Here is a 17,436-nt window from a genome sequence, read left to right on the forward strand (position 1 = left end):
GTTACATTTTTTAGATATTTTTGTTAAATATTTTTAAAGGATATTTATTTAATAATTTTTAAAGTATAACACTAATCTTTGTTGGGGGGGGGTTAACCCGCAAAGGACTCTAGTTGAGCTACTAATGCAAAGAATTGAAAAAATATTAGATTGTCTGGTCTCTCTGTACATCTTGTAGTTATAAACTCATTATGCAGCTCTTTTGATCTGCTCTTGAAAGATTTTTAACTCGAATAAGGTAAAGAGATGTCAATTTTAAACTTAAATCATCGTTATGCAAAATCTCAAACTGATTTTCAGACATGCGTGATTCTTAGTGAAATGTTGGCATTTCTGTGATGCTTCAAAATAGAAAAGTATGAGAAACATTTAATTAGATTAGATCTTCTTTGTCATTTATTGGTTATAATTTCTTAAGTTTTAGTTCATTTTTTTAAAATAAAAAATAAAGAATGTCTAACAATAAGTCACTGTTACCTTTTGTTCTCCACCAGGGAGAAAGTGAAACTTTTTCACAATCTGATAAAATGATCTCTGATATTAGTCTGTGAAGGTGTTTCAAAATAATGTAAATCTTACAGTACAAAATGACAACTAAAACATGACCTGACTATTTTCAATGAAGGACTAAAACAACCTCAAAGGGAATTCTCTTCCTCCTGTATCACAGTTGTACAAATGACCTTTTTCAGTTTACAGTGTCTGCTTTAAAGCACTGCAGTCAGAAGAATCTAAAACAGGATTTTATCCTACAGGTTAGACATTATACCGAGTCAGTAACGTGCTCCGCATTAAACTGAAAAGGGCATTTCTATGACTTACCTCTTCAGCACCTGGTCAAGAGAACCCAGGCCAAGACCAAGGCTAACATCACCTCCACAATATGAATGAAAATGTCTGTTTTCTGCACCATGACGTTCTGCCAAACACTCACCAAGCCTTAGACAGTATCTGTGAAATATTACAGAAATATTTCTTTTTTTTTGGTTCTTTTTGTTGATTAACTTTCCCTTAGTGTGTCACAAAAAAGTATAGATGAAGGGTGTGACATTTTTCACAGTGAATATGCTAACCTGCTGTTAGCAACCAAACAAGCTGGGTCAGATTTCACCGTCGCTGTTTACTTTTTGAACACTAACGTAGCTTGAAACATAGGAGGATCATGGCTGGGATCAAATGTGTCGTGTTTTTGATGGTCCTGATTTTCCAGTGGACTCATGCAAGAGGAGGTGAGTGAGATGTTCTCTACACATGCTACCTTATTCCAGTATATTCCAGTATAAATCACGGATATGTGGTTTAGAAAACCAAACAACTCAGTGACTCTGAGTCAAACTTAAAAGCTCTCAGGGCAAAACTCTCAGATCTAAATCTCAGAAATTATTGGTGTGTAGAGAAACCTGTTTTTTATTTTCTTCTTTTTTTATCATCATTATTCAGTGAAGTAGGAATATGGTTTACACAATATTTGACTGTACATTAGTGAGATTTAATGAATCATACACAGAAGCAAAATAGAAATAAAAAAAACGTCACTTTAATTGTATGAAGTTTATAATTAAAAGAAAACTGTAGTATGCATAACTGTCTGTAAGATTATAGAGTCAAACTGTGACTGTAAGATATCCTAATGAATTGTGGTTTACATGAAGTACATCTGTTCTTAAACTTTAGAGACCTTTAAAGGATTGTAAGAAAACCTGTTAGGATGGATTCCTGCATATCGCTAAAAATAAAACCTTGGAATATTTTCTCGTTGACGAGTCAGCAAACAGCTGTCACTGTCTGAGATTTGAAATCTCTGACAACATACTTCACAGTGTTGTGTCTTCTTTCTTCAAAGATGTCTTTTTTTCATTTTCATGTTTCTTTGCATGACTTTATTTAAAATATGTTGTTATGTCTCAATCTGGAGCCTTTAAAACATGAATATATGATGTATCAGGTGTGTTTGTTTGTCATTAATCAAAATCATGTAAAATTAAAAAGTACTTTGTGATTCCTTTAGCTTTACATTAATCTAACAATAGTATCAATAACACCATTAGACACTATTGTACCAGATATAACTTAAATTTGCTGTTAATACCACTGCAAATACGTTACCGTTTTCTTATTTCCTGTTGCACTAAACTCTTTCTGTAGCATCCTCTCGTGTTGGGGACGTGGTGTCTGCATCTCTGCAACTCTTTCAAAAGACCTTTTTTAAAAAAAATCTTTGCTTTAAGACGAACTGAGGGGCAGCACTAAAGCTTAGTATGATATAAATAAGAAGAAATAAGAATGATATGAATTATGAGCTAGAAAATAATCAAAATGAACACAATCAGTCCTGAGACAAGATTACCTTAACTGTTTTCATTTGACATCCTCCACAGAAAAACTCATTTCCAATTTACATCATGTATGTATGATCACCCCTGTGGGTAGTCTTTAACCTTTCAGTCCTCTACCAGAACATATACAGTAGTGAAAAAGTGTTTGCCCCCTTCCTGATTTGCTAGTATTTTGCGTATCACACTTACATGTTTCATCAAGCAAATCTTGGTATTAGACAAAGATCCAGGAGGTCACAAAAGAACCCAGAACAACATTAAAGAACAGCAGGCGTCAGTAATCTCAGTTAATGTCAGAGTTTTTAATTCAACAATAAGAAAGAGACTAGGCAAAATAACATACACTATCTCTCAAACGTGAGCACACCCTCCTCACATTTTTGTAAATATTTTATTCTATCTTTTCATGGGACAACAATGAAGATATGACACTTTAATACAATGTAAAGTAGTCAGTGTACAGCTTGTATAACAGTGCAAATTTCTCAAAATAACTCAACATACAGCCATTAATGTCTAAACCGCTGGTAACCAAAGTGAGTACACCCCTAAGTGACCAAATTATTCCCATTTAGCCATTTTACCTCCCTGGTGTCATGTGACACGTTAGTTTACAAGGTCTCAGGTGTAAATTAGGGACAGGTGTGTTGAATTTGGTGTAATTGCTCTCACACTCTCTCAGACTGGCCACTGGAAGTTTAACCTGACACATCATAGCAAAGAATGCACTGAGGATCTGAAAAAATGAATTGATTCTCTGCATAAAGAGGCCTAGGCTAAAAGCATGTTGCCAACACCCTGAAACTGAGCTGCGGCACAGCAGCCAAGACTGTACAGAGGTTTAACAGGACAGGCTCCACTCAGGACAAACCTCATCATGGTCGACAACAGAAGCTGAAAAAAAAAGTGACTTCTAGTAAGCTGAACTTTTTTGATGTCTATCTTCTGGTTGTTTCAGATACTGAAGTGTCCTGTGTTTATATGGAGAACTGCACATTGCCATGCAGCTATGAGGGTGCTGATGTAGTCATTCACTGGCATCAGGTGTCAGCAGGAAATCTTCCCGTTCACTCATTCTTCCACAATCAAGACCAGCCAGGAAACTCGGCCCAGCGCTTCAAAGGCAGAGCATCAACCTTCAAGGACCAGATCTCCAGAGGAAACGCCTCAGTCCTGCTGACAGGAGTGAAGGTTCAGGATGAGGCCAGATACAGATGCTACACCAGCACCATCAATGGAAACATGGAGTCATTTATCAACCTAAAGGCAGATGGTATGAGACAAAAGAGATACATTTATTTAATAATTCAGTTTTAAGTTGTTATACTTATTTGTCTATTCTGTTTTCCACTGAATAAAGTTTTACATTTGTAACTCTGTGTTATGATTAGAAAGCAAGAGTGTAAAGTTATTTACTCAGGGTTAGTGGTCAACAGTCGTATATATGTAGATAACATACCTGACCAGGAGATGTAAACCTTATTCACACACTACAAAAACTCTAAATAGCTGTTGAGTATGCGAAATGTTCAAACTGAGAACAGTAAAGAGATTTCTATTCCAAAAACATGAAACGCAATATTTATTAGAGTTTGTAGCCAGTTACTAGTCTCAACATGGAAAGATGTTCTGCTTCCAATAGTTCATTAACTATATTATTTCACTATATCACTTCATTCTGTACAAATACCTGTCCCTCCGTTTTAAACTGCTATAGTCCAAATCCCTCCATAACGTTAGCAAAAGAATACAATTTTCTTTTCCTTTCTTGAAGCTCCAGTCCATAAAGTCGACGTTTACCAGGGAGAAAACGGGATCACCTGCAGGTCAGAGGGGATCTATCCAAAGCCTGTACTCACCTGGTCCACCAGCCCTCCATCCAGTCTGACTTTCAAAAACACCACCACAGTCAACCAGACTGAACAGCAGCTTTACAACATCAGCAGCTCTCTGATCCTTTCAGGCAGCGATCACGATCTGAACTTCAGCTGCACCGTCAGCACTCGCAGAAACAGAAAGAGTGTAGCTTTTCTGAAAATGCGTAAGCAGTGATGAATGAAACTAATGCTTTAAGTGGAAATTTGTTATTAAACAGATTCAGTTTTTCAGTTGAAGATCATTGAAAAATGATAATTCATATGTACAGTAAATCTGCATAATTTTTAGATTGGAAAGTTTCATAATGTGCTTTCATAAATATAAATTTTGTGTGTTTTTGTAATAATATTTCAGCTTCTCAAGATGTTCTTGAGTATGAGAACACAATCCCATGCAGTCCATCAAACATTCAACTCTCAAATCTCATTTGGAGATTCAACCACAGTCAGCTCATCCTGAATGGGACTGTAACAAGCTACACAGTCTCAGAGAAATGGAAGCAGCATGTGAAGAAGCTTTCAGAGTCAGGCAGCCTCACACTACAGGACATATCTGCAGATCAGGAGGGAATCTACACATGTGAAGTCAATGATGCTGAAGAGACAACAATAAGTCTCAGATCTGTGATGATTCATAAAGGTAAGGTAGCTTTTTCTCACACTTAAATGGTTAAGATTTTACTGGACAATACAATACACTATGATACACACACACACACACACACACACACACACACACACACACACACACACACACACACACACACACACACACACACACACAATGAAATTCTGTTCACAATCTAGTTGCCCTGAATTTGATTGCTGCTGTTGTACTGAATTAGACTACATCCTGATGTGATGGGCAAAGGAATAAATCTTTATTTTTTTCTGGTGCATATTTCTAAAATATAGGACTCTCTTGTTGCAGTCAGGAATACGGTTCTCACTCCCATGCCTTTCTCTCTGACTTCAAATCTCTTCTAAAACTACAAAGTAAATTATTTAATAATTTTGAACAAAACCTCTGGCCCTGTCCAGAGTGTCTCACTTTACGTGGACCTATTTTTTTTCCATCAATTCATCAATTAAATTCATTTTTTCCACTTCTCTAATTCAGAGTCATGAAGAAGTTAAAACCAAAAGACATTTAAGCTGATTCTGTTTCTTTCTGTTTCAGGTACCTCAGGATCTAGTTTAAGAAGAGTCATTGTAGTCACTGTCATTATAGCAGCAGCAGTAGCCTTCATAATTTATACATACAAAAAAGGTAAACAATCTCACTTTACTCCCCTGAAATTTTTGAAATTCTATTGATTATGATGTTTTCTGGACTCAATTCCTCAAAGAAACAAGAACCACGACGTACAGACAAAGAAACTTATGTTTTTTTATTTGATTTGGTTTTTTATGGGACTGTTTTTGTTTTTTGTTTTTTTGTAAATCCATCCATCCTGAGAGATTGGAGCTAAATGCCTCTTTCTGTTTCTTTCAGTTTTAGAATTTTTTGCCGTTATTGTAGCAACTTTGTTTGTTGCTATTATGTTTAAACTACTAGCAGCAGTGGTCGTTAAGATGTATGGACGAGGAAGAGGTAAATCACTTTTTTTTTTTCATCACTTTGCAATTCATTTTGTTCAGGTCATTTCAACTGATTATGATGTTTCCTGGACCCGATTCCTTAGAACAGTGGTTCTCAAAGTTTTTACATCAGTCCCCACATTGCAGGAATAAATATTTTCACACCCCATCAAAACCAAACAGATGGACAGAAAAGCCTAGCTGCAACTTTATTTAGATAGTAAATTCTTTCGCAATAAATCCTTCAGTAATTTTTGTTTTAAACACACAACTTTCATTTCAAATAACTATTTATAACTTTTATCACTAGACTGCTTCATTAGTCTGCACCAATTCTTTAAAAAAGCAATATAAATAAATAAATGTTCACTTAAACACGCGGCTGCAGCTTTTCAGCGGATGTGCAATTTTAATGTAACTGACACAATTTTTTTTTCCGCCGTAAAAGTGAATCCAATGTTAAACATTTGTTCCGCATGACGCTTCTGCCAGGTAAAATGCCCCCCACCTGTCAGAACTCTGCACCCCATCTGTGGGGTGCGCTACACACTTTCATAATCACTGCCCCAGAGCATCGAGAACAACGACGAAGAGACAGCAAAAAGGATACGTGAGTAAATCTTGTATGAACTACACCAAAAAATGAACTTGTTTGAAAACAGTATGATTATGAAGATGCAACCAGATGTTTATAATCAGTCTAATGTAACTGCTGTTTAGTCAAAAATGATTTAATAGTGTGTCAGAGTGAAGCATCGTTCAACAACATGCATGACAGAATATTTTATTAATTTCTAAGGAAGTTATGTAAGATGAGGCAAATTCAGATTGATGTGGTGTTTATTTTGGACTGTAGAAGATTTCTCTTTGTTTGAACAACTGTATTCATTATAATTTATTTTTTAATATTATTGACAGTGCTAAACTTCAGCTAATAGGAAATGGAAGCTCTAAAACCATCCAAGCACGCCCCGGTAAACGCACTGCTTTGGTCCGATGTGTAGTTCTGTGACTGCAGTGAAGACGTCGATCCCTCTGAACTCTGCTGAGTTTTGGCTCTCTGCTCAGTAAAGCACAAACTTTCATGAGTGAAAAACCTGCTGATGACGACCTCAAATCAGTGACTTGGAGCCATCAAAAACGGAAACGTGCACGTACCCAGGGCCGTGCAGAGATGTTTAAAGGGGCAGTGCTCAAAGTTAAAAAGGGGCTGAATAACAACAACATACATTCATCTTTTTTTCGCCTGTCCGGTTTGGCTCTTTTGCCATCAGAATTATTGTCTAAAGGCAAAGAAAGACATACATTCATCAAGAATCTAATATGCAATCGCATCATACTATATCATTGTCGTCAGGTAACAGCAACAGTGCAGCGCAAACCTAACCTATGTTTTACCTGATGGGGTGCAATGTTGCTGCTGCTCCTGCTGTTCCTGCTGCTGATAGTGCTGGAGGGCAGAGCTGTGTTGATCTGAGACAGCACTTGGAATCATAAGGCAACAAAACTGAGAAATAAACAAGGCTCTACTTGTGACTCACTCTTTGCCTCTCTTCCTCCTTCCATCTCATCAACACTCTCCATTTGCTGTCCATCGGAGAATAAGGCACAATTTGCTATTGCATTAATCTTTTATATAATTATCCACACTTAACAACTCTTGCACTTAATTCATAATAAAGTTATAACAAAACAACGCTATAGAACCAAAACTTTCCAAATATGTTTATTATTATTTTATACTTGAATACCTCTGAAACAACTGGTACACGTATGTTACCTGTGCTCCTTGTAATCCAGCTGCTGAGGGATCCAGTGCCTTTAGTAGCCTCACATAGCTCCTATACTGTTTCCTCCTCATGTCCTTACCTTAATCAACTGAGGTGAATGTTAGCAAATTTACCTGCAGCAAATATTATATCAGACTCCCTTTGCAGACGATTATTTTTTGCAGCTTTTGTAACCAGATAAGCTGCTGGAAGAACCAATGTGTTTTTTGTCTTTTTTGATTGATTTTGGTTCTTGACTTTCTTGACTTTGTGTTTTGTTTTGTTTTTAAGTTGACACTGTTCATTATTTTAGACATTTTAACATCAAAATAAGTGCTCATTCTTGTGCTTGTGTTTATGTGGCATTTAGACTCTTACTGTATTCTTCATACAGTTGGGCAATATAATCAATCAAAAATGACAGTCGGATGAAAACCGTGTTTTCACTTGTCCAATAAGAATCTTGTTTGGTTAATCCACAAATCTGTGTTTGTACGAGCGAGGGCTCAAAGCAAAGAGAAGATCATGTGTTTTTGATTTTTTTGTTGTTCTTTAACATCTTTTAAAGAGGAAAATGATTACCTAGGCTGGAAGGATATTAATGTAATTAAGTATTTTCAAGGGTGACAATAATCTTTGAGTTTGTCTTTACCTGCAAAAACTGCAAAAATAAAAAAGAACAAAGCATCAGTGACCGAGGATGGTACTTTAGGAAACTGCACAAGCAAAAAACATTAAAAAAGCAAGAACAGAAACTTGAAACATCTGGACAGGAGATTGTTTTATTGAGTGTGATCTTATTTTATTTTTAAATCAAGTTATTTTAAGAAATATAATTTTAAAAAGAAATGATGTTTATACAAAATCTTGAAGATGTTTTCAGTCATCTGTGAGTCATCAAATTTCCTCTGATGTTTCAAAAAAAGAAAACCATAAAAATATTAAATGCATTATCCTTCTTGTTAACCTACGATTTATATTTTCATTAGTTTTGGTTCATTTTTTAAATTAAAATTTATCATGTCTAACAATAAATCGTTGTTTTTTCTCCAGCAGGGGATGCTGAAGTGAATTTTTTTTCACAAAACGACAAAGTTATCTCCTACGTTACTCGGTGAAGATGCCTGGAAATAATGGTCGAAATGATATAATGTGAAAAACATATACTTGAAGAAAATCTTACAGTACAGTATGACAACTTAAAAATGGCCCAAATATTATCTATCAAAGGAAATTCTCTTCCTCCTGTGTCACACCAAATGACCTTGCTCAGTTTCTCAGTGTCTGCTTTAAAGCACTGCAGTCAGATTTAGACAAACGTAATCTAAAGCAGAATTGTATCCTAGACATTATACTGAGTCAGTAACATGCTCCACATTAAAATGAAAAAGGCATTTCTATAGCTTACCTCTTCAGCACCAGAGCAAAAGAACCCAGGCTAAGTCCAAGGCCAGACCAAGGCTACCATCCACAATTATCCAGTCAGAGAAAATATTCAGAGTAAACCACAACAGAAACATTTTTCTGCACTATGTAGTCCTGCCACACACACCACACAGTGTCAGTGAAATATTATAGAAGTATTCTGGGTTCTTTTTATTCTTTGTCATTCACAAATTTTCTGGTTGGACAGTTGAACTCTGTGTTAAGAAGTTGATTACATGAATACTGTGAGCAGTTTCTGATTAACTTGTTCCTCAGTGTGTCACAAAAAAAGTATTTCAGACATTCAGATGAAGGGTGTGATTATCGTCACAGTGAATATGCTAAGCTGCTGTAAGCAGCAAACCAGCTGGGTCAGATGTTATGTGACGTCATGTAGATGTATTTACTCACAAACACTCAGATCGTGTACCATGAAACAGCAGGACAATGGCTGGGATCAAGCGTGTCGTGTTTTTGGTGGTCCTGACTTTTCAGTGGACTTTTGTAAAAGCAGGTGAGTAAAAGCTTCACTGCATTTATTACTTGAATCTATTGTGAATACAAATCACAGTTATGATGTTTACAAACCAAATATAGGAGGTACTGAAGAGAGAGACTGAGTCAAACTTAAAGCTCAGGTATAAATCTCAGAAATTACAGGTACAGCAAGAAACCTCTTTTTTTAATGTGATCATTATTCAGTGAAGTAGGAATATGGTTCACACAATGTGTGACTGCACAATAGTGAGTTTAATTTAATTAAACATACACAAAGATGAGTTTATAATCAAAGGAAAACTGAAGTATTTACAACTTTCTGTACGGTAACAGGAGTCAAACTGTGACTGCAAGATATCCTAATAAATTGTGTTTACATGGTTATTGTGAAGTAAATCTGTTCTTAAACTTTAGAGACCTTTAAAGGATTGTAAGAGAACCTGTTAGGATGGATTCCTACATGAATATTTTCTTGTTGACGAGTCAGCAACCAGCTGTTTCTCTGAGGTTTGAAATCTCTGACAACATACTTCAGTGTGCTACTGTGTTGTCTCTCCTTACCTCAAATAAGTTTTTTTTTTCATTTTCATGTTTCTGTACATGACTTTATTTAAACATTTTTATGTCTCGTGTTATGTTATTTTGTCTCAATCTGGAAGTCTTTAAAACATGCATATTACTAGTCTATGTATCAGTAATTTATTTGTAGCGCTATGTATAATAGCGCTACAAATAAATTACTTTTTCTCATTTCCTGTTTTACTCTTTCTGCAGCATTCTCTGGTATATGGATATGGTGTTTACATCTTAGGGAAGCTCTTTCTTTTTTTTTTTTAATCTTTCTTTGATGATAAACTGAGGGGCAGCCCAAAAAATTAGTATGACATGAATAACATGAAGCTAGAAAATGATCAAAATGGCCAGAATGTTCATTCTCCCTGATGCTGCCATCACTCAGTATCTCTAAATCTATCACTACGACCGTCTTACTCTGTTTGCCCACTACTACTATGCCACGATTTTGTCCATCTGTATCTGGAAGTCCCTCTGATCTTAGCTCGGTCTTTCTTAACCACCCTAGGGTCGGTGTAACATTTGTACCTCCAGGGCATACGTGGCACAGATGTTCCTGGACACTCTGCTGGCCACTTGGTCATAGCAGTCCACGTATGCCTGCTTGCTAGCATTTTGCACCCTGCTGTAGGCGCTTGGTTGGAGACAGAATGAAACTGAACACATTCAGCGTGTGGGAGTGGAGGCAACAATGTCAAAAACTATTTATCATGAAATGTGAATAAGGTTTATACATTGTTTGGATGCACAGAAGCAAAATTGTTCTTAGTGGCACTTTTTAAAAAAAATAAAAATAAAACAAATTTGAATATATCCACCTTTTACTCTAACTTTATCTGTAAAGTTTAAGAAAATCACATGTCAGGATAAATGTCAAAATAACTGCTTCATTTGGTTGGATGAATTATAGCAACTCAAAGTGTATGTAACTACAAAGTATAACAATTATCTCGTTATACATGATTTTATTTCTCATAACGTTAAAGATTTGAAACCATGCTGATGTGACAAATTTATGTTTGAGGTGTGTGGTCATCAGTAATTATTATTGTGTATATTTTTAGATTCTCATTTATCAGATGTGGTTTTGTTAAATTCTGCTCTCATGGTAGCAGTGTCCTATTTTCATAACCTTGTACTTCAGGTCTTCAGGTGTTTAAGCCTGGATGGAGTCTGTTAGAGTTCTTTTGTAATAACTGAAAAATTCATCCACACAGTCGTCTTTGATATGAATGATATATGACTTTATAGGAAGGCCCTGTTTTGAAAACATTTTTCCTTCATTAGTGAAAAATTATTATTTAAACAATTTTTCATTTGTACTCTAGATAATTATATTATAATATATTATGATTAATAATTACATTAACATGAATTTCAGCAAATGTATTTCTGTAACTCTGAGATTCAGGTCAAAGTTCAGGAAACTTCTTTTAAATCTAATGAGCAAGTTTAGAAAGAGCTTCCTGATAGTTTAACAGTTTGTGGTGCAGACCGAGACTACATTCCAGTCGAGCAGCTGTGTTTTATTATTTCTCGTTTTCTTCTCTTGATACAGTACAATACAAAAAAAATAAACAAACACAAAGTAATAATAATAAGGGAACCGTGACTGACACAGAAAGAATGTGACAGAGGATCAGACAGACAGGGTAAAAAGTAAAACATATAAACTGGAACCTAACACACAACAGCCTCAGTAGAATAATAAAAAAATAAAATTCATCCAAATTGAACTAAAAGAATCAAAACTTCTAACTCTGTAACGAAGGAAAACCCAAACGGAAACAACTCAAATACACAAACACAAAACCTCTGATTCATGACTTTGATCATGTGTCTCTACCTGTTGTTGCAGATACTGAGGTGTCCTGCATTTTCATGGAGAGATGCATGTTGCCATGCAGCTATGGTGGCAGTGATGTAGTCATCCACTGGCATCAGGTATCAGCAGGAGACCTTAATGTCCACTCATTCTACCACAACAAAGATCAGCTGGAACATCAGAACCAGCGCTTCAGAGACAGGACATCACTGTTCAACGACCAGATCTCCACAGGAAACGCTTCACTGCAGCTGACAAAGGTGGAGGTTCGAGATGAAGGCAAATACAAGTGCTACACCAGCACCATCGATGGAAACAAGGAGTCATTTATCAACCTAAAGATAGATGGTAAGAGACAAAAACTATACATTTATTCAAGAAATTCAGTGTTGAACTGACAGCGGAAACCAACAATCATTTATTAACCTAAAGATACATTGTAAATTGTAAATACATACACAGTGCAATTATTCAAGAAATTTGTGTTCTCTGTTGTTTGTATGTTTTTTTGGTATTTGTTTATTAGAAAATGTCTATATTTTGTGTCTATTGCTACTTTGTGCCAGAATATTTACACTTTTATTCACAGAATTTTTCAACTGAAACTATGAATAACATGCTGTGTGTACTTGTACAGTTGTTAGTTTGAATTGTGATTAGAATATGAGGATGTGATTTCTATTTATTCAAGGCTGAGTGGTCAAGAATTGCTCCATTTGTAGATGAAATACATGCAGGAAAACAGCAAATCGCCACTAAACAGTCGCAATGTTAAATATTCAGACTGAATATTTAACATTCAGTTTCGTGTTGTCCCTGTCTTGTCATGCGTACAATATAAAGTGCCTTGAGGCGACTGTTGTTGTGATTTGGCGCTATATAAGTAAAATTGAATTGAATTGAAAAGCTAGTAAATTGTTGAGTTTGAGTTTATATTCATATTTACATTCGAGCATCATAAAAATTAATATTTATTAGAGCTTTTCTTTTTTTATCCTGGTAGCTTCAAAAATGTGTGGGAAACGCAACCATGATAATAAATCTTTCTGTTGTGGAACATGGATCAATATAATGAAAAAAGCTTCCACACTGCATGAAAAGATCTGCTGCTCACAAAAAGCTGATTCAAAACACCTCATAGAACTTACACAGATACAAAAAATGAAGTCCTTGTTCTTGTTAAACTTGGTCCATATGTGAACATAAAACATGTGTTTTTTTCTGCTTTTGCAGCTCCCATCCAAAAAGTCAGCATTCAGCAGGTAGGAAACATCATCACCTGCAGCTCAGAGGGGATCTACCCTAAACCTGAACTCACCTGGTCCACCAGTCCTTCATCCAACGTAACTTCCAAGAACATCACAGTCCAGCCGACTGAGCGGCTTCTTTACAACATCAGCAGCTCTTTGATCCCTTCGAGCAGTGATAGGGATCTGAAGTACAGCTGCACCATCAGCACTCGCAGAAACGGAGAGAAAGCAACTTTATTTAAACCAAGTAAGGATGTAAAGTCGTTAATACTTACAATACACATTTACAACAGTATTTTATGACATCTTCAGCTACTATTTTTTATATAACTTAAAAAGTATGATCTAATAAAATATGAAGCATGTTGGATTCAACTAAAAATATTCAAATTATATTACACTATTTAATAATTAATCAGTTTTAGTTTTATTAGTTCCTAAAAAGTCCAATTTGGAGTCATTTTCCAAACCGAGGGGTGAAGCTGCAACAATGTGGTCAAGTAAATGTTATCTATAGAGCCCAGGACCATGGATTGGTCTCAACATGTTTAAAATGTGCTTAGTCCATTCATATATATCTACATGTACATGTGTTTTTGCTGAGGTGTTTTTGTAGGAACTTTAGTCAGTATTTATTGTTCCCACTGAGGCATTATGGTGGTGGGGTGGGTAGTACTTCCACTTTATGCAGGAGGGTTCTGGGTTTGAATCTGAAGCTTGTCTGAGGATTTTGAGGAGGCAGTTTTCTTTCATGTTTGAAGCAAATTAAGATATAAGGGGACATCCTGCCAGTGACCAGAGAAGACAGCTTTTCACCTTACACATCTGATAAACATACTTAACATACATAAAGTACAGCTGAGGTCCATGGAGACCATAAGAATGTTTTACAGTGAGATGAAAACTCACCCACCGGGAACAAGTCCGACTTATTGCCGGCAATGCGAACCAAGCTCTTGCAACGGTTGTATAGGGACCGAATGGCCCGTAGCAATGGGCCAGACACCCCATACTCCCGCAACACCTCCCACAGGACACCCCGAGGGACACGGTCGAATGCCTTCTCCAAGTCCACAAAACACATGTAGACTGGTTGGGCAAACTCCCATGCACCCTCAAGTATCCTGGAGAGGATAAAGAGCTGGTCCAGTGTTCCGCGACCAGGACGAAAACCGCATTGTTCCTCCTGTATCCGAGGTTCGACTAACGGACGAACTCTCCTTTCCAGCACCCTGGCATAGACTTTCCCAGGGAGGCTGAGGAGTGTGATCCCCCTGTAGTTGGAACACACCCTCCGGTCCCCCTTCTTAAAGATGGGGACCACCACCCCGGTCTGCCAGTCCACAGATACTGCCCCTGATCTCCACGCAACATTGCAGAGGCGTGTCAACCAGGACAGCCCTACAACATCCAGAGCCTTCAGGAACTCGGGGCGGACCTCATCAACACCAGGGGCTCTGCCACCAAGGAGTTGTTTAACTGCCTCAGTGACCTCGCCCCCGGAAATTGGCGGGTCATTCCCCTCATCCCCAGACTCTGCTTCCTCCTTGGAAGACGTGTCAGTGGGATTAAGGAGGTCCTCGAAGTATTCCATCCACCGCCTGACAATTTTCTCAGTCGACGTCGACTGATTTTATTCACAATCATAGACCTTAGATCTGTACGCAGAGGTGGTGCCCATAGCTGCAGATAGGAACATATAATGGCCTGTAAATTGAAATTTGGTTGTAACAGCAGCCAGAAAGACACATATACAATCAAATAGTACACAGGACACAGAACAGAAACATACACATTTTTTTCTTGCATATTTACATATGGGCAATGGTTACTCTAAACAGAGTACTGTACAGTTATTAAATAAAATAAAAATAACTACAGATAAGAGGCAAACCAGGTTGTAGTGTGAATCAGTTGATTAAATTATTGCAGTTACAGCGCAGATGCAAACATCGATGATTGTTGGGAGCAGTTTTGATTGTACAGTCTGACAGCTGCAGGGAGGAAGGACCTGCTGATACGCTCCTTCATGCATCTGTAGCAGCCTGTCACTGAAGCAGCTCTGCAGTTCAGCAACATTTAAATGCATGGGGTGGGAGACTCTGTCCATCAGAGATGTTATTTTGGCCAGAGTCCTTCTGTCTCCCACTACCTGCACTGGGTCCAGTCCAGTCCAGGGTCCATTTATATGAACAAATCTAGAGTTGTACTAAAAACAACTAAAGATAAGGACATACTAGAGACAGTGTTAGCACACACATTTACCCCCTGTCCTGTGTTGCTCAGGACATGCTGGCATGTGACAGGAAAAGGAAACAGTTGTTACCTTACTGTCTCTGTCTTTAAACTGAAGAGATTTTTTTCTTTTTTAAAGATCCACCAAATGACAGTTCTCAGAGTCTGCATCCAAACCAGCTGAGAGCCACCATAGGAGGGATCATTGGAGGACTTTTTGTTATAGCAGTATTAGCAGCAGTCCTGTGGCGGATGAAAATAAAAGGGTAAAACTGAGTTCTGCCTTTATTAATACTTTTTTTTTGCATGTTTGTACTAATATTGTTGTTTTTCTAAACACAGACGTTTCCTCAGATCTCCATACTAACCAAGAGTAAGTAAATGAAATGCATCGTAATGAACTACAACACTGCACAAATGACAGTTTATAAAACAACATATTAAAGGACAGAATTGTCATCATAAAATTAAAACTTTTTTTTTCACCATCAGAATAAAGTTGAACAACATTCAGGGTATGAAAACACTGAACTCAATCAAAGCAGAATTAAACAGAACATCAAATTAAGAAAATGTTGATTGATGTGATGACTTCTTTTTGTCTGTTCCAGTGAGGTTTCTGCAATAATGAACATGAGTTTTCATTTCAACCAACACATCTGACACCAGCCAAGCAGCTTCCAGTGAACAGTGAACTGCCTCTGTCAAGTAACAATTACAGTTAAGACAGGTGGAAACAAAAAACTTCCCTATCCCATGTTCTGGATATGAAGGAATAAATGATGGCCAGAAGATTTCAATGAATCCCAGAGCAAACACATTTTGTCCCCCAACAATTAAGAACGGAACAGTTACAATTTCTTTGTGATCTCAGGGAAGCAAAAACAGCATTAAGTTAGAAGCTAAAATCATTTTGGCTGTCAGCTCAGCAAAGCTGGAAGTTTAACAGATGAACAACTACAGAAGAAAACCTTCACATCTGTGATGTGGAGCTGTTACTGGGACACACTGTCGCTGAGGAACAAGAACACTGAAAGCATGCTTCACATTTTCTACACTGCAAACAAAGATTTTTTACTAGCAGACTCCGGCTCTTGAAGTACAGCATGTTTTTCTTTCTCCTCCTCAGAGCAGACTTACTGTTTATTTTATAATATAACCTAAATATTTTAATATCCATCCCTGCTGTTTCCGGGATTGTGGAGTTTGGAGTCTTTGACAAACTGAATGATGAAAAAGAAGGAAAAATTTTGAAATGTGGAAAGAAAAACTTGAGTTTAGTTTAGTTTTATTTTTTTTAACTATAGTGCAAGGAAATAAATATAGAGTAAAATGTATTCATGTATTTGTGCTGCTAAATCAGGACTGTATATATTGTATTTTTTTTGTTTGTTTTTTTACCTTTACACTTTGTATAAACTATAGTGTGTTGCTTATGAAATCCATGAAGTGCTACAGAGAAAATTAAATTGTATTTATTTAATGAACACATTTTGAACTCTTAAGAAATAATAACAAAAAAGAGACACAAATAAAAAGCTGAACTTAAATTGTCCATGTAGCAAACAAAAACTGTGGTGAGCAGTCATCCTTATATCGCCTTTGGGCTTTCGGAGCCTGTAGCAGAGCCTTGACCTGGATTTAAAAAATACATTGGAAAAAAAGCACTATGTCACTAAACAATGAAAAATAAATATTTTGAAAACAGCTGCATGAATATGTATTTTACCTGGTTAATGGGACTTAATGGGGCTGTACAAAGTCACTTTCATCTGCGCTGGATTGCATGCTGTTGTCTGTGAGGTGTGAGCGGTGTTTGTTTCATGGTGAAGAATAGATGCTCACATACGTATGTGGATCCAAAGCTCGACATGAGTCCAAATGCATATTTCTTCATGTTTATGTGTTGAGGATGGCGTCCCATGTTTCAAACACAAGTTTGTCCTGTCTTGGAAAGATCTCAGTATCACTCCATTTGTCATTCTGACACAATTTTCTGACACAAAACTACAACACAAATAAGAAAAACTTCAATTAAACACTTAGAATTTATCTTCCCAAGCTGCG

General features: G+C 36.8%; 1 protein-coding gene across 1 annotated transcript; it reads left to right on the plus strand.

Annotated features, from left to right (window-relative positions):
* The first annotated feature begins 9,376 nt into the window (after positions 1–9,376).
* LOC145430992 (programmed cell death 1 ligand 1-like) lies at positions 9,377–17,076 on the plus strand. Its single transcript, XM_080306216.1, has 7 exons — positions 9,377–9,502; positions 11,918–12,232; positions 13,118–13,381; positions 15,509–15,635; positions 15,712–15,742; positions 15,862–15,884; positions 15,981–17,076. The coding sequence occupies exons 1-5, from the start codon at positions 9,436–9,438 to the stop codon at positions 15,734–15,736; spliced, it is 798 nt and encodes a 265-aa protein (XP_080162342.1). The 5' UTR covers positions 9,377–9,435; the 3' UTR covers positions 15,737–15,742; positions 15,862–15,884; positions 15,981–17,076.
* Positions 17,077–17,436: the final 360 nt, after the last annotated feature.

The sequence above is a fragment of the Astatotilapia calliptera genome, chromosome 9, assembly GCF_964374335.1.
Source record: "Astatotilapia calliptera chromosome 9, fAstCal68.1, whole genome shotgun sequence".
Taxonomy (NCBI): domain Eukaryota; kingdom Metazoa; phylum Chordata; class Actinopteri; order Cichliformes; family Cichlidae; genus Astatotilapia; species Astatotilapia calliptera.